This window comes from Ciona robusta, chromosome 9 (genome assembly GCF_009617815.1).
Source record: "Ciona robusta chromosome 9, ASM961781v2".
Classification (NCBI taxonomy): domain Eukaryota; kingdom Metazoa; phylum Chordata; class Ascidiacea; order Phlebobranchia; family Cionidae; genus Ciona; species Ciona robusta.
This window is the reverse complement of record NC_143243.1, coordinates 696,675-720,579: the sequence shown is the minus strand read 5'-3', so window position 1 is coordinate 720,579 and position 23,905 is coordinate 696,675. Positions and strand designations below refer to the sequence as shown.

Here is a 23,905-nt window from a genome sequence, read left to right as displayed (position 1 = left end):
GTTATGTTTTTATGTTTGCTTGATAGTAAAACATAACCCTTTTTACACACGTGTTCTTTGAAACGCTTGCGTGTAATTCGAGAAAATAGTGGGTGAGGTCTAACAGTGCGGCATAAATCGAGAAACGAGTGTTCTTTGCGTATGTTTGTATTAAATTTTCAGCACTAGTGAAGAATCTTCCGGTAAATAGCAGAATGGGCTGGTGGAAAGTGTTAGTGGTTAGGTGGTTAGGTGTTGATGGTTAGGGGGTTATTGGTTAGTGGATAGCAAACAAGGTGGGGGAAGACTCTTCACTAGCACCGAATTTTCTACTATTTTAGATACATACACAAAACTTCTTTAAACACAATCTAACTCACGTTTAAACTTGAATCGTCCACAATGCAAGCGAAGGGTGGAGGGCAGGAGTGGTTCTACCATGCTCCTTCACAGAGGAGGATCCAGGATAAGATGCCGGTTCCTCCCGCATCCCAGATCCCGGGTCTTTCAGCTGATGATCAAGAAGCTTTTGAGAGAGAAACTGGAACAAAGTAAAGTTTGTTAAATTTTATGTATGAAGCAGAAGTTTTTTAAGTTTCTGCTTGTTACAGAAGTTTTGAAGGGATCTTAAAACGTGGTTAGATTTATTAGGCATTTAAAAGGATTCAAGTTTTTTAACAAAAAAAGCGAAACAGTGGAAATACATCTTATTTTAGTTTTAAAACAAAAACTAATAAAGAACAATAAATATGATCAACCAGGATTTAAGTTAATTGCATTCATTAGATTTTACATCCACCATTAAAAGTTGTATTTTACAGCAAAAGAAATTGGGTTCGCGACACTGATTCGAAATATATTCAACTCGCCAAACAAGGGGGAAGAAAAAGTCTCCTCACATTTAATGTAAAGGTAAATGATTGTGTGTGATATATATAGTGTTGTGGCGACGTGTGTGTGCTGAAGCGTACACAAGTGCCTTTTTCATACAGTTATCTGCCGTATTAATATCACATCTTGTGTTTATTTACCCTCTTAGTTTACCGCTCACAATAAACCATTATGCATCCGTTACATTGGTAACCTCGACGTTGAAACGTAGAAAAGTTAAATGAGTGATGATGCTATTGCCCACTCACAAGTTACCACATATGTAACTTTGTATTTGCTTTTTTGTACGGCTAACAATTTGAACAACCCATTAGTTGAAGTAATGTTGGTTGGTTAGGTCTATGCTAACTGGTCATCTTTGTGTATGAAACAGACCGCCCATGTTATAACTACTGTCGTTTCCTTGCCACACAAAGATAAAAAATGTTGCATAAATTCATGAAAACAATACCCACCAGGAACTCAACCCGGACCCGAAATCCTATCCCCGAGTTGATTGGTTCGACCACGTTCCCATGACAATAGAAGATGAAAAGAAAATGTAAGATTTCTATTTTAAGAAACATGATATTACTTTCCATTTTTAATGCATTAAGAATGATAAACTAGTAGTTAAATGATTGAAGATTATATTTAAGCTACCACAACAACAATAAATCAGTCAAATAATAAACTTTGCAACTAAATGCTTTAATTGTAGGATGTCCATTTTCTGTGTAAGGACAAAGGAGTGACTCACTAATCATATAAGTTATAAATAATATGTGTTTTAAGCTAGAATTTATGGAATAAAACATTTTAACAACTGCTTCTGCTGCTAGTGTTGTTGCCTTTTTCCCATGTTTTCTTTTTTATATAATGAATTCGTAATTAATCCAAACCCCAACCCAGATTAGCAGAGCGACAATGGAATCCACCTGAATACATGGTGCATGACGCGATCATTGAACCAGAACCAGTGTCACGCATCAGTGAAGTCGAACTCGGCGAAGCGCGAAAGATCGGACGAGGTATCCAAGAGAAGTACGAGGGAAGGGGAATCCCCTATCATACAGATTATTCATCAGTGGCTTATGGGAAGGTGGGGTTGCGTGTAGCTATGGAGTAATGTTGGTTTTGTTTATCTTGGTACCCTTGCATTGTACCCGAAAGATACCAGGTTAAATGCTCGATACTGCTACCATTGGAAATGTGTTCAACAATATTGATGATACACAAATTAGGCATTAACTTAAATCATATTTTACAGAATCCACAAGGACAGAATGGAGAATTAAAACTTCCTAAAATAAAGTGAGTCTGTCAGCCATGCAAAGTTACCTACAATAAGAGAAATAACATAATTTGAGCCACAACCTGGAAAAGTACTGGTTAAAGATAAAACTATGAACCCAGTGTAGTTAAACAAACAATCGTGGCAAGCAATGAAGTAGGGAGATTAGACACCTAATCCTGTGAAACAAATCTTACTTATTGGTTGTAATGTTTACTGATTAATGTAGTGCAAAAAATAATCCTGGGTTGGTCTGTCCACCCAGCCACCCCAGGTTTGGTGCCTGTATGCGATAATTTACCAAATTTTAACACAAGTGATATTACCACAGTAACCCAGAAGTAATGGGTTCAAGGCTTGACGTTGCTACCATTGTTGGCGTATGTGTCCTTGTGCAAGACACTTAACGGCAATTGCTCCCACCCAGTAGTCACTAATGGGTTGTCCAAATTATCAACCATACATAAAAAAATCCAAAAAATAAACAATTACCCAGAAAATAACATACATGGTAACTCGTAAGCTGGCACAAGGTGTTAAACCCGTGTGATAACGACAGTCATTTTCGGCCCACGCGAGGGTAAAGTAAGTTACATTCATTCATTCATTCACAGAACTAACCAAGGCACAGCAAGGGAGGTTGAATTCCAGAAGCTTCTAAGTGGAGGATATGGCATTGATTGGGTGAAACAAAGGAGGGAAAATGAAAGAAGTTTCAAACGGAAAGAAAAACAAGGATCAAAGAAACAATGTAGGGGGATTTATGTAATGGGTTTAATACATGGGTTACGTGTTATATATTATGTATAAATTACACCTTATTCTTACTTGGTTATAACAGATAAGCATTATATAGATATATTAGATGTTTTTATAATGCATGGCGCCAATTTAATAGAATACTTATATTTTAATAAAAATAATATTATATTGACAATTTAAATTGTTACATTTATTCACACAAATAACTAAAAAATATTTGAGTCTGACCGTTTTAACTAAATGAAGAAATGTAATACAATAAAATTTTTCTATTTTAACTCAATTTTTTGTTAAGCCTAAAATAAATTTTCGCAGCAATTTTCAACATGACAGAATATCAACAAAGTATTTCAAGAAAAGAAATCCCGAAACAGAAATTGAAACCAATTTATTTCCCATCTCAAAAAAGAGAAGAAATTGTTAAAGCTCCTTTCAAATTAAGCAAGTGAGTACAATTAGAATCATTGTGAAAAACCATCTTCCTCCTGCTAACTATTCACCTGCAACATTTGATACGGTCGTTTACTGAGACGTTACAGCTGTAATCTGTATTAGTTGTTAGACACTTAAAACCCATTGCAATTAATTTAATTGCTTTGTTATCTAAATTAAGGTACAGTTCTGGAAACGGTTTTATAAATCCAGTCCTACTTTAAAGCCGTTAGAAATGCCTGTACTAACAGTATTGTAACATTTTCCTTTTTATACATCACCAAATTGAATCTATCTAATTGACACTATATAAGGTTTGCTGTTGTGACTTCTGATTTCTAACCATTGCCATAATGTGAAGATACATGCTTGTAGCCTAAAAGTTACAAATCCAAAAAATCGACTTCTTCATCCTCTTACATAAGGTCGATCCATTAAAGCTATGCTCTCTTGTTATTGTTAAACATCACCAACATAGAAGTCTTACTTTCCAGATTTTCCAACGTCAGTTCAAAACTTGCCACTGGAGGGCTTAAGTCTTGAGAGTAGCAGTTAATAATCGAGAATTTTTAACAAATGTTTTTTAAACTTTTTGTGCCTTTACCGTCACTGTGGGCTTCTATTACGCGACTCTAACAGAAAGTATAAAGTTAAATACTTTTAAATATTAGTTTTGAAACAATTTTTAGTTTGTGTCTAATTTGCTGGACCAAATAAATATATTCTAATATTGTTTGTATTAGATTATAACATAACTAGAGTATAAAGGGTTCAAAGCTTATAGCTGCTACTATTGTGGGGTGCATATGTCCTTGGGCAAGACAAAAACAGATGCTACAAGCCAGGTGGTTACTAATAGGTTTCCTAAACTGTCAGCCATGCAAAAACAGTAATACTAGGTTACATACTTAGCTACTTGTAAGCGAGGGGTGTATGAAACAAAACACCCGTGTTATAACGACTGTCGTTGCCCCGCCATGCGAGAATAAATAAGTTACATATGCGGTAACTCGTAAGCTGGCACGAGGTGTATAAAACAAAAAACTCGTGTTATAACGACTGTTATTACCCCGCCACACGCAGGTAATTCTTTACATAGATTTTACTTTACCATTTCCCATATTAGATAGACCAATAAATGTAGATAAAAGCCCCTATACCGAGACACACAAATAATAGAAATGTTAGAAATATTTTTGTTTTAGGGTTTTGTTTCAATGAAGATTGATAGGTTGTTGTGTCTTGCTCGCTCAGTGTCGGTTTAGGGGATTCCCCAATGCCACAGATAAAATTCAAACAGGTCTTCATACATGGATGAGCACAACAACCTGAAAGTTACATATGGTGTAATTTTTACATACGATGTAATTTGTAAGCCGGCACGAGGTGTATGAAACAGAACGCCCATGTTACAATGAATGTTGTTGCCCCGCCATACAAGGATAAATAAGTTACATATGTGGTAAATTAAAGTGGACGCCAGATGTATGAAACAGAACACTCATATTATCAAGAATACGTTAAGCTTATTATTTAATTTGTCGGCGCCGTGGCATAGTGGTTAGCGCGCCTGCCTGTAACCCAGAGGTAATGGGTTCAAGGCTCGACGTTGCTACCATTGTGGGCGTATGTGTCCTTGGGCAAGACAGTTAACGACAATTGCTCCAACCCAGTGGTCACTAATGGGTTGTCCAAATTATCAGCAATACATAAAAAAATCCAAAAAAATAATCACCCACAAAGTAACGTACATGGTAACTCGTAAGCTGGCACGAGGTGCTAAACCTGTGTGATAACGACTGTCGTTTTCCGGCCACGCGAGGATAAAGTAAGTTACATTCATTCATTCATTTATTCAATAAAAGGAACATAACAGTGCAATATTAAAAGGAAAGTGACGTCATAATTAAAACAAATAAATTGACAGTTTGTACAGATAAGAATAATAAAAAAAACAACATATAAACCTCATATAAAATATACAACCCATATATTACCATTGCTTTTTATTGTTTCCACATTTTGGGGATTTCCCTTACACTCTATGACATCATCATCGCAATCACTGAAAACAAAAAAATTGATAAAAAATGAAAGTAACATATGTGGTATTTGGTAAGCTGACACAAGGTATATGAAACACGTGTTGTAGCGTCCTTTGTTGTATCTTTTGTAACAGCCCTATCATGTGAGGATAAATAAGTTACATACACTCAACCCAATACCTTTGATCTGAATTCATTTTTTGCAACTCAGTTTCATGTGAGATATTTTCCTCGTTGTTTCTCGTCCAGTAAGTAAGTGGAGCAATCTAATAAGAAAAAGATTTAATGAAAAAAACTTTTATGGAATATATGTTCCCATTAAATTTATTGGAAATTGATCAAACATAAATTTAAAGGTTTTACTTTCATTTTAAAAAATTCTAGTGTTTCCAAATTATTTTCCAAACTATAAAGGATTGATCAACACTGTCTTTGTATAGTAGCAGTAATACTCATGTTTAACAAAATAAAATATTTTAAAAACCTTACATTTTAAGGTGTAAGATGTGGCTGGAATTATATTCGACCAACTGGTATGTAATAACCTTATTTTATTGTTTATTTGTACAGATACTCTTAACAGTTAACAGTGGGGATATAAACAGATTTCAAACAACTTACATTGTTAGTTGTTGGTTCTGTGAAGCAGCTTACAACAATAGCAACCACCAGTGAAGTAAAGAACAGAACGGCTGCATAATACATATAATGCATGCTTGTTATAAGGTAGGGTCTTGTGTCTGCTTCACCACATCTTGGGGGTTGAAACACAAAGATCGTGATCAAACGTGCGAGACCGAGCAAACTTCCAACTAACCCCCCATAGAAAGCTCCCTGGCACAACAACAAAAAACTTGGTATAACAGTTACTGGGTTTGAACAACTGCTACGGGTAGCACTGGTGGCATCAAGTGTAAAACTCAATATACCTTAGTCGGGAAACGATGATTCTAACCAGCGCCAGTCAACAAAAGTACAAAACAAACTCAATTTGGAATAGAATAACAAATAAACCAGTAAGCTACATGTAAATATGTTTTTAACTGTAAGCGTGTTTTAACAACTGTAGTTTTGTCGCTATATCCTGTCTTTGCGTTTAAAATATTTCTAAATCTTAAAAGGTATTGTTATTCACAAATAAAAGGTATTGTTATTAATAATAAACTAAACATGTAAAACTTAAAAATTCAGTGAACAAAAAATGTACAAAATCCTTACAGAAGTGAGCTAGTGTTTTTTGAACCACTTTATTTACAAACCTTTTCATTACATTTTCTCCAAAGTAGTGCAGCGACAAAGATAGCTGCTTTTGGTGGTGATATATAGTTGGTGACTTCTTGTATGTAGAAGTAAAGTTGGCCGTTTTGGAATTGAAGGATAATTGGAACCCAAGCAATACTGATGCCAATCATGACAATGATGAATAATCTAACAATCATAATTTCCCAGTTACTCGAGTTCTTTCTCAACCTCTGCCACAAATCAAGGGTAAACAAAGTACTTCCACTGTTAAATATGGAGTCCAGGTCACTCATTAAAGCGGCCACCATAACTGCCATCATCAGGCCTCTGGCACCTTCATTGTGACATCATAAACATGTTTTATTAGCCATGACCAAAATATGATGAAACGAATGTTCTTGCTTGATTTATGAGATCAACATTTGCAATAACAAACTTTTAACTTGCAGGCAAGATAAGAATATACATTGGAAAAACAAACACCTCAAAGTTAGACATGTAATATGCTATCCTGAAAAGTATTTAATATTTGTGTAAGCCAGGGTAGGCAGGTTTTGGCTTAGAAGATAAGAAGATATATTGAAAAAAAACACAAACTGTAAAAGTTACATACCTGGTAACTCGTAAGCGGGCAAAAGGTGTATGAAACAGAACGCCTGTGTTATAACGACTGACGTTGCCCCGCCACCCGAGGATAAATAAATTACATTTACTTTACCTGACGGTAATATCCCAAGCACAATTTTAGGAAATGCAAGATTAGAACATTCAACGTTACTTTCACAAACCTTCATACAGTGTTCACCAGGTACACAGGATAAATCATCTGTGTATAAAATATTAAGTTTATATCTTAACATAATTTTATTTAAACCATTTATGTAGAATTTACAATGAATGTTTGTCAGGCTATTTCAACCACGTGGTTGATATAAGTTATTTAAATAGTTATCCATACAAGATTCTTTTACAAATAATTAACAAACAAAGTTACAAACGTAATAACTTGTAACAAACATGAGGTGTATGGAACAGAACACCTATGATATAACAACTGTCGATTGACTCGTTTCCCAGCCATGTGAGAATAAATAAATCACATACGTGGTAACTTGTAACAAACAAGAGGTGTATGAAACATAACACCCGTGATATAACAAATGTCGTTGCCCGCCAAGTGAGGGTAAATAAGTTACATATGTGGTAACTGGTAAGCGGGCACGAGGTGTATGGAACAGAACACCTATGTTATAACTGTCGTTGCCCCGCCACACGAAAACAGGGAAGTTATATTTACTTATTTCTTATTATTTCTCACCTGTATATAAGATCCTAGCAATTAAACCAGGAACCAACATGAAGAAAACACTCAATGTTTTTAACAAAGCAGCCAAGATTGTCCCACCTTGGGCGTGAGATAAGTTCCTGGCTGCCAGTGTTCTCTGGACTATAACCTATGGTGGGTGATGCAATTATATTCAAAGAAATTCACAAAATACCGCAACACTGGATTTGGGTTAATGAGCAACTTGCATTTAAATATCATAATGTTCAATGTTCTATATGGGTGAGGTCTTACTTTCAACAGTAAGGAACTTCACCTGGGGATTTATACCAACTGTAACCTATTACAGCCTAAGCATCAGAAAATAACAGCTGTAGCTTCAAGCAATCCTGCATTTTGAGGCCTGATAATCATAGGCGTAAAGTTTTACTAAACGTTAGGGTTGCAAAAACCAGAAAAAAAAGGAAGTCTTTGCAACCCTTTGTTTTCGGTTTGCAACCGTTTAAATATGTGCTTTTTAAACGCTCATACAAACGTAAACGTTTTCAGAAATACTTAGGGATGAGACAAATTAAAATTACGCGGGTTCGGCGAGTCCGTGTAATGAGAAACGGTCAAATCCGATTGCCCGGCCAGTGACGTCACAGTTGCTATGTCGCATGCGCCTTTCGTCAAGCCCACACGAGTGTGCGGTTATCTTACAAACGTAGACCCGTCCATCGGAAATAGTAGGTTTCTAGAACGAAATATCGCAGAAATAAACTGCCTAAATCGTTTCCAACACTGCTTTTTATTTATATACAATGTTTTCCTCAGCCAAGCAGCATATTTATTACGAATTAGTAGGGATTTACACGTGGATTCATTGCATCATAATAGCGGTTGTTTGAACCTGGCAATTGATTACGACATAATAGCAATTCACACGTTGATTATTGACTTCATAATAGCGATTCACACGTGAATTATTTAGCAAACAGGAGTTTAAATACCAGTTGAACGCATTTGTGTCGTGAATGACGCATCGGTATTGACATATTTTAACGAACGTAAACGAAGTTTGTTCGCAGTAATAATGGCGTCTTTGTTTGGTCGAACGTAATTCCTTACGCATTATTAATCTGGAGAAAATCAAAGGGTTGCCAGGCAACTCTGCAACCCCGTAACTTTACGCCAGTGCTGATAATAAATAAAAAAATCACCTGATCTGCGCACCAGTACCATACAGAGGAAGGAGTTTGCCCAAATATAAAACCAAGCAGTGGAACATTATCATCATTAATCCCCTGGAATGAAACAATATATTGTTAAGGCTATAACCTTTACAACATGTATAGCTAGTATTTACTTCTTTGCAACCTAAATATAAAGCAACTGTAGCTCTGTTCGACCTTGATGCATGTAGGTGATTTGGAATGTAGGCATAGATGGCCCAGTAACCAAAAACCAAGGAAAAATTGACTACTTACTCTTAAAAGTTTGAATGCTTGTGGGTTTGGGTATCTTATGCATTCATTTGTTGAGTTGATGGTAATGTTGTAGACAGCTTCAATGCGTGTAAGGTTGGGTGATGACATCATGTATTTATCCTTCATACTTTGGTAGCCTCCAACTTGTAAAAAACCTAAACAACATAACTGTTTATCAGATATAAATATTAGAAGTGGTCTGCTATGTTTGACACCGTGGTTCGGTCTTCAGAATGGCTCTAAACCAGGACCGGGTTCAAGGCTCAAACTACATTAAAATATTTACTATAAAGATCAAAAAAAATATTAACCCACATCCACAAAGTTACATGTCTGGTAACTTGTCAGCCAGCACAAGGTGTATGGAACAGTCTGTTTATTCATTCCATATAAAACTCGGTATGATTATTATCACAGGCTAGAATTAATACTATATTGAAAAAATGAGGCGCCCCCATAAACATTACCCAATACCAGCGCATACATCTTAAAGCGTTTATAAAAACATTAATAAATACCTTGTGCAGTTAATACAACGGACCCAACTAGCATGAGAACAGCTTGGAAAGAATCAGTATACATCACAACTGTAAGACCCCCTGAAAATAAATATAATCAAAGACATTTAATTGAAGAAACAGGAAAATATATTTAAAACCATATGCAGTCCTATATGACCTAAACAGATGAATGCTAAAGCCAATTGATTTTTAAAGCCTAATGTATAAACACCATGTTTATTGTGGGGATATCTGCACATTGGTAAAACACATTCCTAATCAAATATTAAAGTAAACTCTTTCACTGGGATTAAGTTTTGTTGTATGTTAGATATCATAAATCGAAAGCTGTATCATGCACCATCTATGTAAGAATATTACCTGTTACTGTCAACACCCCTGTTATACAAATTAACAGGGTGATAGAAATATAAAGATTCCAACCCATCGACTCTTGAATGAATAAAGCACCAGCATATAAGTTGACCTAAAATAAATAAACATCATGGTTGTCAAGTTATAACATGGATGTCTTCTTATACACCAGACACACATGGTGTATTTATACACCTCATGCTCACTGTCGAGTTATAACATGGATGTATTCTTATACACCAGACACACATGGTGTATTTATACACCTCATGCTCACTGTCAAGTTATAACATGGATGTCTTCTTATACACCAGACACACATGGTGTATTTATACACCTCATGTTCACTGTCGAGTTATAACAGGGGTGTCTTCTCATACACCAGACACACATGGTGTATTTATACACCTCATGCTCACTGTCAAGTTATAACATGGATGTCTTCTTATACACCAGACACACATGGTGTATTTATACACCTCAGGCTCACTGTCGAGTTATAACATGGGTGTCTTCTCATACAACAGACACACATGGTGCATTCATACACCTCATGCTCACTGTCAAGTTATAACATGGGTGTCTTCTAATACACCAGACTCACATGGTGAATATACATCTAATGCTTGTTATACCATTCAGATACAAGCAGCCCTAGCCATACAACTCACCGATAACTTAGTGAGACAATACAACACAAGACTTAGCACCGCCAGATAAATACGAAGTCGTTTTCCACCGAATCGTTTCTCGAGGTACTCGGGCATCGTGGAGGTCTGTAAAACATGTATGTTTTTTTTGTGCATTTGAAACTTGGGGCATATTTATCTTTACAATACAGATTTGTGTGTGCGTGTGAAAAAAAACAGTGTTAATATTTATGCAAAAAAACATTACACAATTGTTTTATTAAGCGACAAAAAAGCAAAATTATTTGAAATTACGTAATGAAACATCCCCACATTTTGGCGGGAAATTATAGTCACAACGTTTGAAGCAGTTAAGAATATTTTTAATTGGGGCGTTCAAAACCTAAAGTGTTTCTCTGCCTTTCGCTGATAATAAAATTAATTTGAATTCAAGTGAGCAGTCCTTAGGAAAATGGCAGCATAAACGAGTGCTATTTCGTAGGTAATTGTTGGATTGTATGCTGGACAATTTATACAACCCATTACTGAATATTGCCCAAGACCAAGCTCCCGCAATAGTATAGCAGCGTCGACCCTCGAACAACTCTGGCTACAAGCATGGGGGCTATCTCCTTTGCCACAGCGTTAGTTTATTTACTTTCAAGTCTCACTTACCTTCGATGCGATATACACAGGAACGAACACCCATCCCAACAGCTGGAGGAGAAAAGGTGGATTCAAAGCCAAAGAAGCCGCTCCTATCCCATTAAGAGCACCAGATCCCGCGAGGCCGATGAAATGCTCGCTACCTACGTTGCTGACGAAAAGGGAAGTCCCCACCTATGTGAATAGACAATGGTCATTCGTACATTACACTCCTTCCAAGTCAATATCAAAGGCTTATATCTGAAACTTGTAAACACCAACCAAGAGTGCGGAGAGTTGTTACAGGCAAGTATGGTAGTAAGTTGCGGTGGTATAATGTTTAAATCGTTATGTGAGGGAAACCAAAGGGTTCCATGTGCGCGTGTTAAACCATACGCGGTGACTTCATAGGCCTATCGTGTTCACTGTCTAGTTATAACATAGGTCTTCTTAAATAGACTTTGCGCTTGCTACTCTATTAGTATACTTTAAATTTTATGTGAAAACCAACGGTTTATTACACAGGCGTTACTTGCATAACTTACATGGTGGCTTTATATACCTTATGCTTGAAATGTTTATCAAGATATTGGAACGGAGTTTATATGGGTGTCAGCTAAAATACAACATTTTTTTGGTGCTCATATACTGCAGTGATTTATAAACTATAGAAGCGAGGTCCAACAGTGAGACAATAATTCGTAATCTATATTTGCGAGGTCAACAGGCATGATCAAACACCCATTATACCGGTACCACAAATGCAATCTTACCAAGAACCAATTCATGTTTCGTCCGGCCAAGAAATATCCCTGGATTGTTGTTCGTTTTGATCTGCAGCTCGCCTATATAACAAACTCTGGATGTAAGTAAAATTTATTTCCTGATAAATAACGTAAATTTTATTCAGTGCAAGGCCTCGAACCCGTATCATCCGGTCTTAAGCGCTCCAACAACTGTGCCGAGCCTCCGGACACTTATTAAAAATACTTGGATCGCTCATAAAAATATGATACGCAGTAATATTGTGCAATAAAAAGGAACAATATATAGTAGGGTGGGGGAAGATGGGACACCTTTTCATTTTATTTTCTCCTCCCATTTGGTCGTAAACAAAGAAAATGCAAAGATTTATAAAACCATACCCTTATGACTCCCATAGTCCGTTATTTTTTATTTAAAACACGATTAAGATATTTGGATATTATGTCCTAAAGGCGTCCCATCTTCCCCCACCCTACTATAACTTACCAATATTCCAACTGCGAGTATGATTGCAAAATAGACAAGTACGACGATCATATCCACAGTGTTCAGCATTCTTACGTTTAATATTCTTTACCTTTCTATCTGAAATTAAATTAACAATTAACCGGTAATAGAATACAGAAAGTTTAATTATATTATCTTGTCCCATTTAGTAGAAAAAAAAGAATGTTTACAGAACTAAATAACCGTATTCCCACGATTCTAAACCGAACTAGCGTATAACAGGAAACACAAGTCGAAGTAATCATGACCACATATACGTAATATTATATGCAATACAAATGTGTATAATATAGATACCTAAACACACTGCAGTAAAAAATGCAATAATAGATCGGGGTTACGCGTGTTGGAGACGTGAAACAAAAAATGTCCTCTTAGAGCCAAAGACACTTTTTACATAACGTTAATTTTAAAGCTTTTAGGCATTTTTACACGTCTCAAGTTGCAGTAACGAAAACTACTTCGTTCTAATTTAACATAAAAAAATTATAATATAGTTCTATGGGGTAAGATGGGACACCTTTAGCACGTAATATGCAAATATCCTGGTCGTGTTTTAAACAATTAACAACGGTCTATGGAAGTCGTAAGGATACGGTTTTATAATTCTCTTAGTTTATACTACCAACTGGGACGATAAAATAGAATGAAAAAGTGTCCCATTTCCACCCACTCCACTATAACAATACGACTTTATTATACAACAGTGGAGCTTTTGAGCTGTGTTTCCGTGATTTGTCGCTGATATTGTTTCAGTTTAAATCCTAATGTTAGTAAACCCCAATATATACAGTAGGGTGGGGAAGATTGGACACCTTTTACCTCTATTTTCTCGCCCCGTTTAGTAGTAAACAAAGAACTTTCAAGAAATTATAAAACTACGTGCCCATGACTCCCATTGACCGTCAGTAATTGTTTAAAACACGATCAGAATATTTAGATATTATGTGCTAAAAGTGTCCCATCTTCCTATTACGATATAACCGCCAGATCTTATAGACAAATGGGTTTACTTGAAAAAGGAAAAGCCAAATATCCGTATTGGTGAACAGTCAGCCCTTACTCACTGAAGTAAATCTATATTTCTTCAAATGACTGTTCCATTCAAAACACGCGTTACCTTGCGTATGTTCTTACTTGTCGCTGAAATAAAGTATTAACAATTAACCGGTAATAGAATATAAAAAGTTCCATTTTCTTTTCTTGTCCAATTTGTCAGAAAACAAAGAATATTTACAGAAGTACATAACCGTATTCCCCTTATTTTACAGATTTACACCCATATCGTTTGTGGTGGAAGCCTAAGCTTTCATTGCCGCAGTTGGGCAGAAGTAATTTACGTTTTTTTTTATTGGCGCAAATGATTATGAATTGAATATTAATTGGTGGTTTTAGCGCTACATGTATAAACGTTTTAATAATACATTTCATACACCTCGTGCCCGCTTACGAGTTACCACGTATGTAACTTTGTGGGTGATTTTATATATGGCTCAAAATTGTAACAAACCATCAGTGCTGACCACCTGGTTGGAGCAATGACCGTTACGTTTTTTGCTTCGCCCAAAGAAATAAATATCATTTACAATGGCAGCAGCATCGAGCCTCGAACCCAATATCCTGCGTTACAGCGCCAAGCGTTATATTTATTTCCGTTTCTCTCCAGTTGTTTTTGGACGTTTGTTTTTACCAGTAGCGTGTTTGATGCAACAAAACATTTGTTCTATTTTAAACTCTTATTGTTGACAGTTACAATCGTAATTGTTACGTCACATATCGTTTTGTATCCAATAGTAATCGTTGTAAAACTAGAACGAAAACGATTATGACGTGAAAGTCATGCTCAGTAAAGAAACTTCCATTCTTACGTCATAGTAGCAGACAGCTGCCGTCTTTATGATTTCACAACTCCCAGGCGACTGTTCGGTAGCGCCAACATGCGGTTTTAAAACAATAAATGAAACCTGGAAATCTTAAATTAATATTCCAGAATCGAATACAGATATCGCATTCTGCATCGATATTGACACCTATTGTTGAATAAACAATAAATTTAAATAACCGCGGAGTTCTAGAACTTATGACAATACCACAGATCGTCAATTAAGTAGACTAGACCGTTTCATCGCCCTGTGACGTCACAGAAGCTGTCATTCGCTTATCGCGTCCATAAATAGGCCTTGCATCGATGCTAATTCGAAAAGGAAGAAGTTTAGAAGACCACAAGCCTTATAAAAGCAACAGGGCTGTCTAAGTTAAGTATTCCTGGTTGGTGAAGTTATAACAAGGTAAGAGTTTGTGTTTGTTGCTATAAAATTACCAGCCCATTCTACTTTTATAAAGCTATATATGATTGTGGGTTGTGATTGGGCTCAAACAGTCTCTAGAAGCATTCATTAATTAACAATATTAATGAACTTATTTAATGTTTTGTGTTATATTATGTTTAATACAGGGGTAGTAATGTTCTACAACAGAGACATTGAGTTCTTATAAAAAGATCGGTTAAAGTATATGCCGCAAAACTTTCACTAATTTAAAAAATAATTTATGAAAAAGTGTAGACAGTGGTGGTGCGAAGTATAAGACTTATTTATTTTGGTGCACCAGTCTTTTAGCATAATGATTAAAACATTAAGCTTTTAGTGTTCGTTAATTTTTGACCGGGTGTTACTGTCATGTATTACAGCGCTATAAAATTTAAATATAGGATAGTTATAAAAAATACACGTTTGGTAGTGCTAAGGTTTTGAATATTGTCCGTATAATAGTTCATGTCTGTACCATAACTCGGACTATTTATTTTAAAGTTTATAAAATTTTAAGATAACCTCAAGATGGCGCAAAGGAGCAGCAGAAAAACAACGGAAGAACGTAGCTCAAGCTACAAACGACACTTTGGTGAAGGCCCGGCCAGATTCACTTATTCAAGCAAGTCATCTCCCGGCCGATCCCAGTCCGCAACACGATCGTACAGGTGAAATACTGTAGAGTGTTAGTGTTTAGTGTTGGTAGGTTTGGTCATTTATAAACTATTGGGTAGAAACAAGGGTTTTACAAGTGACGTGTTCCAGGTACTCAAGCAGCAGCGGTGGCGGTGGCGGTGGCGGAGCTGCTATGGCCGGTGGTGCCATGGGCGGCGGTATGGGCATGGGTGCTGGCATGGGCATGGGAGGAGGCATGGGCGCTTCTATGGGTGGCGAAAGGATCAGAATGACCCGAGCAGCACCAGTGAGCAGTGGAATCTCAATGCGAGACATCAACTTAATGTCGGATGCTCTGGGACCAGATTTCGAGAGGATGAGGATCAACGAAAAAGAAGAACTCCAAGTCCTTAATACTAGATTCGCTGGTTACATCCAAAAGGTAATGACGTGGCAATAGATATTGTGATCTACAAGAACGGTTGCTACTAAACAATCAGAACGCCGTTTTTTTCAGTACGTTATTTGGATTTATATGATCTTCGAAGTTTCTTATTTAGCCCGAGTAAAACATCTTGCTTCCATTATGTGTCTCACTGAAGACCTCGTCCTTATGAATATAGTTTCATTAAAAAGTGTCTATAAACTGCCTCAGTTGGAAAATGCCTAAAATTTTATGTTTTTGGGCGATTAGAATATACTCCAAGCAATAAGTTTCCTAAACACCCCAGGTTCGAGCACTTGAACAAGCCAACAAGATCTTGGAAGTTCAACTTGAACAACTAAGCGCCCAACAACCCGGTCGTGTTGCTGATATGTACGAAGATGAATTGGCAAGGTACATTTGCTAATTCATCTATGTGGGTTGAGATTGGATTATTTAGGTTTCCTCAAAGCTCTTTGTGTTGCTTGTTTATTCTCGCGTCAAAAAGTAACTAAAAATTTATAGCACCTGCGCCTCGTGCCCGCTTGTGAGTTTAAAGACTATTGATCCAACTTAGTGGGCAATAATAGGTTGGTTATGCTGTTAGCTTCAGAAAAACAATTATCAAGCGCTACTCACTTTGTTTACTTGTATTTTTCAAGTATTTTCGCCTTAAATCTTACGTTAATTCATTTTTTCGTCACTTTCAGACTCCGTCGAGAAGTCGACCAGATCACCAAGGAAAAGGCGAACATCCTGATGCAGTTGGAAAACGCAGCATTGGAAGCAAACAATTGGAAAGACAAGTAAGATAGTTATAACTTGACTATCAAATATAGTGAAACTGTCTACTGATACATATACAAAAGAAAATGAAAACAATTTAAATAAAATATATTGCTTTATACCAAAACAAAACCAGGCGAACTTGGAAGACTTACGGTTATACCTTCAATATGTGATGTATTGTATAGAAGTATAGCACTTTGAAATATATATCGTCATCCAGCTTAGGCGCATTGTAAATAAGTAGAAGTTATTCATGTATTTGTTAATCTAGCAACTGTCACCCTACTTTCGCTCAACCGCAGATACGAAGAAGAAGCAATCAGCAAACGAGAACTCGAAGACGATCTCAACTCCATGCGAAAAGATTGCGATGACGCAACTTTGGTTCGTCTTGACCTTGAACGCAGACTGGAAACACTGCAAGAAGAAATTGAGTTCCTTAAGAGAACTCATGACCAGGTTTGAAAGTTGTTTGGATTTAAACTTTTTTGAATTTATAGTTTTTTTGTGGAAAAGCTGTTTACATTGTTTACACTCTCCCAGCGAAATGTTTTTTGTAGAGACATTTAGACGTCTTATAAGAGCTTCAATAGTGTAAAATACGTTCAGGACACGTAATTAATTAGTAAGGTAAAAACAGAAGAATAGTATGTGTGTTCCCTCTGCAATTTATTACGAAGATAGGATGTTCGAACGTTTTTAGAATTACCAAGAAGAAGTTTGACAGGTTATATCAGCGGTTCGTTTAGTTAAAAGGGATTGCTTATGTATTTAAAGGTGTCGGATTAGTATTGCAAGGACAAATCGCAGTATTGTGTATAGCGGCAAGTTACCATTCTCAGTGTTATAGATGATGAGACAAGTGAGTGTTACATTACAATTCTATAGACATAAAACGAATTGTAACCCAGATTAAAACATCATGTATTACATACAAAGCTTAGATTCCGTTTAGCGATATATAACCATACACGGTAGCAACATTGGCGACGTTTAAGGTTTAGTTACAGCAGCAACCGGCGCCCCTGGTACTAAAGTAGACCTGGGAATAGTCCAAGTCAATACACCGCAATGCATCGTATCTACCACACAGTTGCTGCCCAGGTCTTTAAATAAACTGCAGCCTTTCCATTATAAAAATAGGGGTTGCGTCACATATGATGGCAGGCATGTACGTATCACAGTCGGCAGTTATAAGCGTTACTATATGAGGGTAATAGAGTTAGAAAATATGATAACAGTTCATACCGTTTATCGCATTAAGTCACACCTGCTTCAGATAATGTACATTATAAACATTAAATTTTACGACCAAGTCTATGACACAATTTGTCTATGCGCATACATACGGGTATAGTAGGCTGGGGGAAGATGGGACACTTTGACACATAATATCCACATATCCTGATCATGTTTTAAACAATAACAACGGTCTATGGGAGTCGTGGGGATCTGGTTTTATAACTCTTTGAATGTTCTTTGTTTACTACCAAATGGGACAAGAAAATAGAATAAAAAGGTGTCCTATCTTTCCGAATCCTACTATAGGCTACTTAACATAACTAAGTCATGCTTACCTTATGATACGTCATAATGCTCCGCGTAACTTCAAGTGCAGCAACTGATATTACTTACTATTTCACACTTAACTACAGCGAACCCTTGAAAATAATCTGAACCTAAACCTCGCAAAACACAATACCAACGATCCGTTTAATACACAACACATTGATACACTAACACAGTGAACCTGCTACAAGTTTGTATTGCTTCCCTGATTGCCGCAGCGGAGGTTCCAAGTTAAACGGCGCTTTGCTGGGAATTATTAACGAGAATCTTGATTAAAATCGTTTCAACGCAGACGTGCCGTGAGCAATGAAGCCTGGGAAACGCTTTTTCGCGTGCGATTATAACCAAATATTACTGGCACTAAAGTTAAATGAATGAATGTCGCTTATATCTGCGCGCATACCCATGTGCATAGATTTCGGGCGAGACTTTTTTCTGTGTGGCTGACAATTTATACCGTCCATTAGTGACCACTGAACTGGAACAATGACTGGTACATGTATTTTCCAGAAACACATTTCCCTTTAACTTTAAAAAGGTAAACATACAAAACGGTAGCAGCATCGGGCCTCGAACCTGTACTACATAATGATACGTGCGCCGACAATAAGATCATTAGCCGTGTCTTCTTCGTCCTCCAGGAAGTTGCTGAGCTCATGGAACAAGTCAGGAAGACGGAGGTAAAGATCGAGATGGCTCCCGGACCTGATCTGGAGGAACTCGTTGAAGACATGAGGAAACAATACGAGAAACTCGCATCCAAGAACCGAGCTGATGCTGAGGAATGGTACACTGAGAAGGTATGGTGTTTGGTGGTGGTACATGTATGTAACGCTGTACGTGGTATATGGTGGTTTAGGTACAACAATGCACTTGTGTTGTATGGTGCAGTGAGAAGGTAAGGGGGTTTGGTGGTGTTTTATTCGTATGGTAATGTATAGTCCTACATAGTGTATGGTGTACGTACAGTATCGATTATAAGTCTTTTATGATTGCAATATTGTGCAGGTGTAAGTAAAGTATGTTGTAAGTACAATACTATACATTGCGTGATGTAAATATGCAACAAATTTTAGAAAAAATTACCTATAATGGTGAAACCTCACTCTTTTACAATACGAATTATACTTTTATCAGTGATGCAAATGGTTTAACTGTATGTCGTGTTCAGGTATCCACCCTCCAAGACCAAGCCGTCAAGAACGACGACCTAGTACGTAACGTTCGAAGTGAATTGAGCGAATACAGGAAGAGCGTCCAGACCTTGAATATGGAGATTGACTCATTGAGAGGAACAGTAAGTTTAACATAGCTGTTTAAGTTCGGGATACAAACTTAATAAAGTCGGTGGAATAAACCAATGAATGAATGAATATAACTTAGTTATCCTCATGTGGAAGGAAACAACAGTCGTTATAACACGAATGTTTTGTTTCATACACCTTGTACCCTCTTACAAGTTACGGCGCATGTAACTTTGTGAGTGTTTGTTTTTCTGTATTGTTAAATTTAGACAACCCATAAGTGACTGCTGGTTGGAGAAACTATCGATTAGTGTCTAACCCAAGGACACATACGGCCACAATACAGGCAGCAACGAGTCTTGAACCCATTAACCCCTGAGCTAACATATTGTGTCCACGCAGAACGACTCCCTTCAACGAGCAATGGGAGAACTTGAAGAGAGGTACAACAGAGATACCTCCGACTACCAAGACACCATTATGAACTTACAGGTGTGTATAAACATGGGGGCTCCATGATACAGATACAATGAGTAGGGGTTAGGGGTAACTTTATAAGATATGTTGATTAGGTATAAAGGTGAAATAGTAAACTGTATACACCTCATTCTCACTATCTAGTTATAACAGTTGGTCTTATACACCAGACACACATGGTGTATTCATACACCTTATTCTCACTGTCGGGTTATAACATGGGTGTCTTCTTATACACCAGACACACATGGTGTATTTAAACACCTCATGCTCACTGTCGGGTTATAACATAGGTGTCTTCTTATACACCAGATACACATGGTGTATTCATACACCTTATGCTCACTGTTGAGTTATAACATGGGTGTCTTCTTATACACCAGACACACATGGTGTATTCATACACCTCATGCTCACTCTCAAGTTATAACATGGGTGTCTTCTTATACACCAGACACACATGGTGTATTCATACACCTCATGCTCACTCTCAAGTTATAACATGGGTGTCTTCTTATACACCAGACACACATGGTGTATTTAAACACCTCATGCTCACTGTCGGGTTATAACATAGGTGTCTTCTTATACACCAGATACGCATGGTGTATTCATACACCTCATGCTCACTCTCAAGTTATAACATGGGTGTCTTCTTATACACCAGACACACATGGTGTATTCATACACCTCATTCTCACTGTCGGGTTATAACATAGGTGTCTTCTTATACACCAGATACACATGGTGTATTCATACACCTCATGCTCACTCTCAAGTTATAACATGGGTGTCTTCTTAAACACCAGACACACATGGTGTATTTAAACACCTCATGCTCACTGTCATATAAATACAGTTATATATAAATACGGATCTTACGCATTCATCTTTGTTGCTACTTATAACAATGCTCCGTACCCTCCAGGCTGAATGTGACGACCTGAAGACACAGATGGCACAACATCTCCGTCAATACCAAGAACTCATGGACGTCAAGATGGCTTTGGACATCGAGATCGCTACTTACAGGAAGCTGTTGGAAGGAGAGGAATCAAGGTAACGGGGACGAAATAATTAATGTCAAAATAAACATCTATGCTCATGTCATCTGTTGTCCAAATGGGATGCCATACAGAAAAACTCTAAGTTAATTATCACCCACAAAGTTAAATACGTGGTAACTAGTAAGCGAGCACGAGGTGCATGAAACAGAACACCCCGTTGCCAAGCCACGTTATAGGATAAATAAATTACATTCATTTATTCATTTATGTCATTTCATCTCATACACAGAGTGGAAGCGATGGAAGGAAACAGGTAATGACGTCATTTCATTTCATTTCAATTCATTCTAGTGAGTACGTACAAGTCCAAGTCACTACGGCTTGTGTACTACACGCTTTAACTCAGTGGTCTTAATAGATAAACATGCTAAATGATCAAACCATTTATGATTCAAGTAACGCATTGGGTACCAACCTATGGTAGGCGTACCACTTGTGGTATATGAAGGTATTCTAGGTGGTACGTGGGTGGCTTATTTAGGTTTACTAATCAGACAAATTAACAGTAAATAAAACGAAAGTAGTGGCCGATACTGTAAAGACACGATTTCACTGCAGCTTTTTGTAAAAATATTAGTATGATATATTTGTATAACAATTTTAAAATACACGTCAGTAGAAATATACACTTGCACCGTGTCCTAAGAACGCGTAATGCAAACTACGGCATCATCATGGACAATTACACGTAAAGCCCCGCATACAAATTAAATAAGTTGCAATTACATGTATATTCATATGTAGGTTACATCTGTTTAAACAAGGTTAATTAAATTACAGGCTTGCTGAACGCCTACGAACCTCGGGCGGCGGTAGCTCCCGTTTCGTCACAACCACATCGAGATCAGGTAAGATTAAAATAACCATCGTCATTATGACGCCATAGTGGTGTGTCTGCCAAAGATCGCGGGACAGCCGGCATCGTCTCTAGGGCGACGATTGTCACGTCATATATGGAAGGCGCGATAACGCGGGTGGCGATGACATTCGAAACGAATGTTGGATAAGATAACGAACCGAAGCAAACAAGACAGCTAACGTGTATTACACTGTTAAGTCTATTGGCAGTTTAATATAGGCTGGACTAAGATGGTCTATTTTTTTATTTAATCGTCCCATTTGGTAGCAAACCAAGACTATTTACAGAATTATATATCTGTATTATAAAACTCCAACGGAGCTTCGTTAATTGCTTAAAACACGATCAGGAAATATGGGATTTGTGTGCTAACGGTGTTCATCTTAACTACTATGGTACTCACAGCTAACCAAGTGTATTGTACATAACAATGTTCCTGGCAGCAACAACATAATACTGTGGGGTATAAGATGGATACCGTTAGCTCATAATATAAATTTAGAAATGAGAATGAAAACATGTGTACACTGAACAGTTTATAGTTTGAAGGTAAATTCTAACTGTATTAAACTCAGCAGGAGGATTTTCATCTGGCCGAGGAGGAGCAAGTGACGTCATGGGAAGTGATGACGTAGAAACCGTCACAACAAAAAAAGTTGTTGTCAAGACAATTGAAACAAAGGACGGAAAGGTGAAATGAGATTTCTATGTATATGCGACTAAGACCAGAGCTTGCTAAACAAATGTAAATTCAGATAAAAACCTTTTATATATGTTTGAACTAAGTGACATGTCACAAGTAATTTCTATTATTGCCTCGACTGCAGCCGCGAATATTTTAATTAAATAAAACAAGTGAAGATTATGCAGGAAAAATGGAGCTTACACACTACCTTTTTACCATTGTGGTTACATGCCGGCACCAACTATTTATTTGAAACTATAGCAATAATATGGAACTTGTGATGACTAACTCGTGATTATTATCACGGCAGGTCGTGAGCCAAACCGAGGACGTTCGTGAGCAATCGTCTGGTGATCATGATGACAACGCTCACGCCACCTTGTGAGCAACAATGGCTGTTATTTAAAAAAGTTTATAATCGTTACGTAATCAATTCAATGAAAAAAAGTTTATAATCCCCAGTTATTACGTAATAAAGCCGTTTGTTTGAATTTCGCGTGTACCGAGTATGACGTAATCGCTTTGTTTGTGACGTTGCTATGACGTGTGATCTAACAGATCTGTATTGTTGACAAAGGTTGCTGCTGTGACGTAATGTGTGACGTCAAATACATGGAAGCTTGGTTTATGAGATAACAGGTGTGGTTTGTGACGTAACAATGGTATAGAGATGACATTACTATCGTACATAACGTCATAATGCGAATGTACACGTAATAAACGGAATGTTTATTCGTCATAATAAACTTTGTTTGTTCAATAATTGCGGTTGTCAAAAGTAATGGAAACAAATAAGCTGGAATTAATTTTAATCGCGGTAAACTTTTAACTCTAAATGTCAAATAAAGGGACATAGTTACGTCAGAATATCACCCTTTATGTCCAAACAATCGATGAATTATTCTAGAAATCTTAAAATTCTAGAATCCAGTGATCGATTCTAACAAACGTATGATTATGACGTCACAATACATTCTTACAATCTCGAAAGTGTTTCGCGATCGCGACTTTCGGACCAATCAGGAATCGCGGATCCCGGAAAACAAACATGTGACGTCACAATGAATC

General features: G+C 37.0%; 3 protein-coding genes across 8 annotated transcripts; 2 read left to right on the top strand and 1 right to left on the bottom strand.

Annotated features, from left to right (window-relative positions):
* Positions 1–24: 24 nt before the first annotated feature.
* Positions 25–4,070, top strand: LOC149730559 (uncharacterized protein C7orf57 homolog). The gene is made up of 8 exons (XM_089884678.1): positions 25–530; positions 801–891; positions 1,329–1,411; positions 1,762–1,951; positions 2,120–2,163; positions 2,758–2,894; positions 3,221–3,350; positions 3,832–4,070. Exons 1-8 carry the CDS (start codon positions 382–384, stop codon positions 3,878–3,880), a joined length of 873 nt encoding a protein of 290 aa, XP_089740804.1. The 5' UTR covers positions 25–381; the 3' UTR covers positions 3,881–4,070.
* Positions 4,071–4,427: 357 nt separating this feature from the next.
* On the bottom strand, positions 4,428–19,147 carry LOC149730558 (sodium/myo-inositol cotransporter-like). Of its 2 annotated transcripts, XM_089884659.1 has the most exons (17): positions 18,514–19,147; positions 13,867–13,942; positions 12,779–12,877; positions 12,301–12,372; positions 11,558–11,722; positions 10,925–11,029; positions 10,260–10,365; positions 9,897–9,977; positions 9,379–9,533; positions 9,112–9,195; positions 7,943–8,078; positions 7,343–7,450; positions 6,642–6,958; positions 6,004–6,216; positions 5,563–5,648; positions 5,335–5,402; positions 4,428–4,665 (listed from the first exon to the last, which is right to left on the bottom strand). In XM_089884659.1, exons 3-17 carry the CDS (start codon positions 12,845–12,847, stop codon positions 4,460–4,462), a joined length of 1,971 nt encoding a protein of 656 aa, XP_089740785.1. In that variant the 5' UTR covers positions 12,848–12,877; positions 13,867–13,942; positions 18,514–19,147; the 3' UTR covers positions 4,428–4,459. The 2 variants fall into 2 exon arrangements, with proteins under 2 accessions (XP_089740785.1, XP_089740786.1); XM_089884660.1 differs by lacking the exon at positions 13,867–13,942.
* LOC149730557 (vimentin-like) lies at positions 14,938–23,473 on the top strand. 5 transcript variants are annotated; one of them, XM_089884664.1, is made up of 14 exons: positions 14,938–15,087; positions 15,626–15,776; positions 15,874–16,165; positions 16,455–16,561; positions 16,858–16,953; positions 17,239–17,395; positions 19,147–19,305; positions 19,677–19,802; positions 20,152–20,241; positions 21,155–21,285; positions 21,523–21,546; positions 22,074–22,141; positions 22,731–22,843; positions 23,148–23,473. In XM_089884664.1, exons 2-14 carry the CDS (start codon positions 15,637–15,639, stop codon positions 23,220–23,222), a joined length of 1,578 nt encoding a protein of 525 aa, XP_089740790.1. In that variant the 5' UTR covers positions 14,938–15,087; positions 15,626–15,636; the 3' UTR covers positions 23,223–23,473. The 5 variants fall into 5 exon arrangements, with proteins under 5 accessions (XP_089740790.1, XP_089740788.1, XP_089740793.1 ...); XM_089884662.1 differs by having other exon boundaries at positions 22,728–22,843; XM_089884663.1 differs by lacking the exon at positions 14,938–15,087 and adding an exon at positions 15,260–15,309 and having other exon boundaries at positions 22,728–22,843.
* Positions 23,474–23,905: the final 432 nt, after the last annotated feature.

Excerpts from the sequence above, each read along its gene's own strand:
- LOC149730559 (XM_089884678.1), top strand. The coding sequence starts at position 382 with ATGCAAGCGAAGGGTGGAGGGCAGGAGTGGTTCTACCATGCTCCTTCA. Across the intron at positions 531-800 it reads GAGAGAGAAACTGGAACAAA|CAAAAGAAATTGGGTTCGCG; the intron begins GTAAAGTTTGTT and ends TGTATTTTACAG. Across the intron at positions 2,164-2,757 it reads TTAAAACTTCCTAAAATAAA|AACTAACCAAGGCACAGCAA; the intron begins GTGAGTCTGTCA and ends ATTCATTCACAG.
- LOC149730558 (XM_089884659.1), bottom strand. The coding sequence starts at position 12,847 with ATGCTGAACACTGTGGATATGATCGTCGTACTTGTCTATTTTGCAATC. Across the intron at positions 9,978-10,259 it reads AGGGGTGTTGACAGTAACAG|GGGGTCTTACAGTTGTGATG; the intron begins GTAATATTCTTA and ends ATTTATTTTCAG. Across the intron at positions 8,079-9,111 it reads GGTACTGGTGCGCAGATCAG|GTTATAGTCCAGAGAACACT; the intron begins GTGATTTTTTTA and ends CACCCACCATAG.
- LOC149730557 (XM_089884662.1), top strand. The coding sequence starts at position 15,637 with ATGGCGCAAAGGAGCAGCAGAAAAACAACGGAAGAACGTAGCTCAAGC. Across the intron at positions 20,242-21,154 it reads ACACCATTATGAACTTACAG|GCTGAATGTGACGACCTGAA; the intron begins GTGTGTATAAAC and ends CGTACCCTCCAG. Across the intron at positions 22,844-23,147 it reads TTGAAACAAAGGACGGAAAG|GTCGTGAGCCAAACCGAGGA; the intron begins GTGAAATGAGAT and ends TTATCACGGCAG.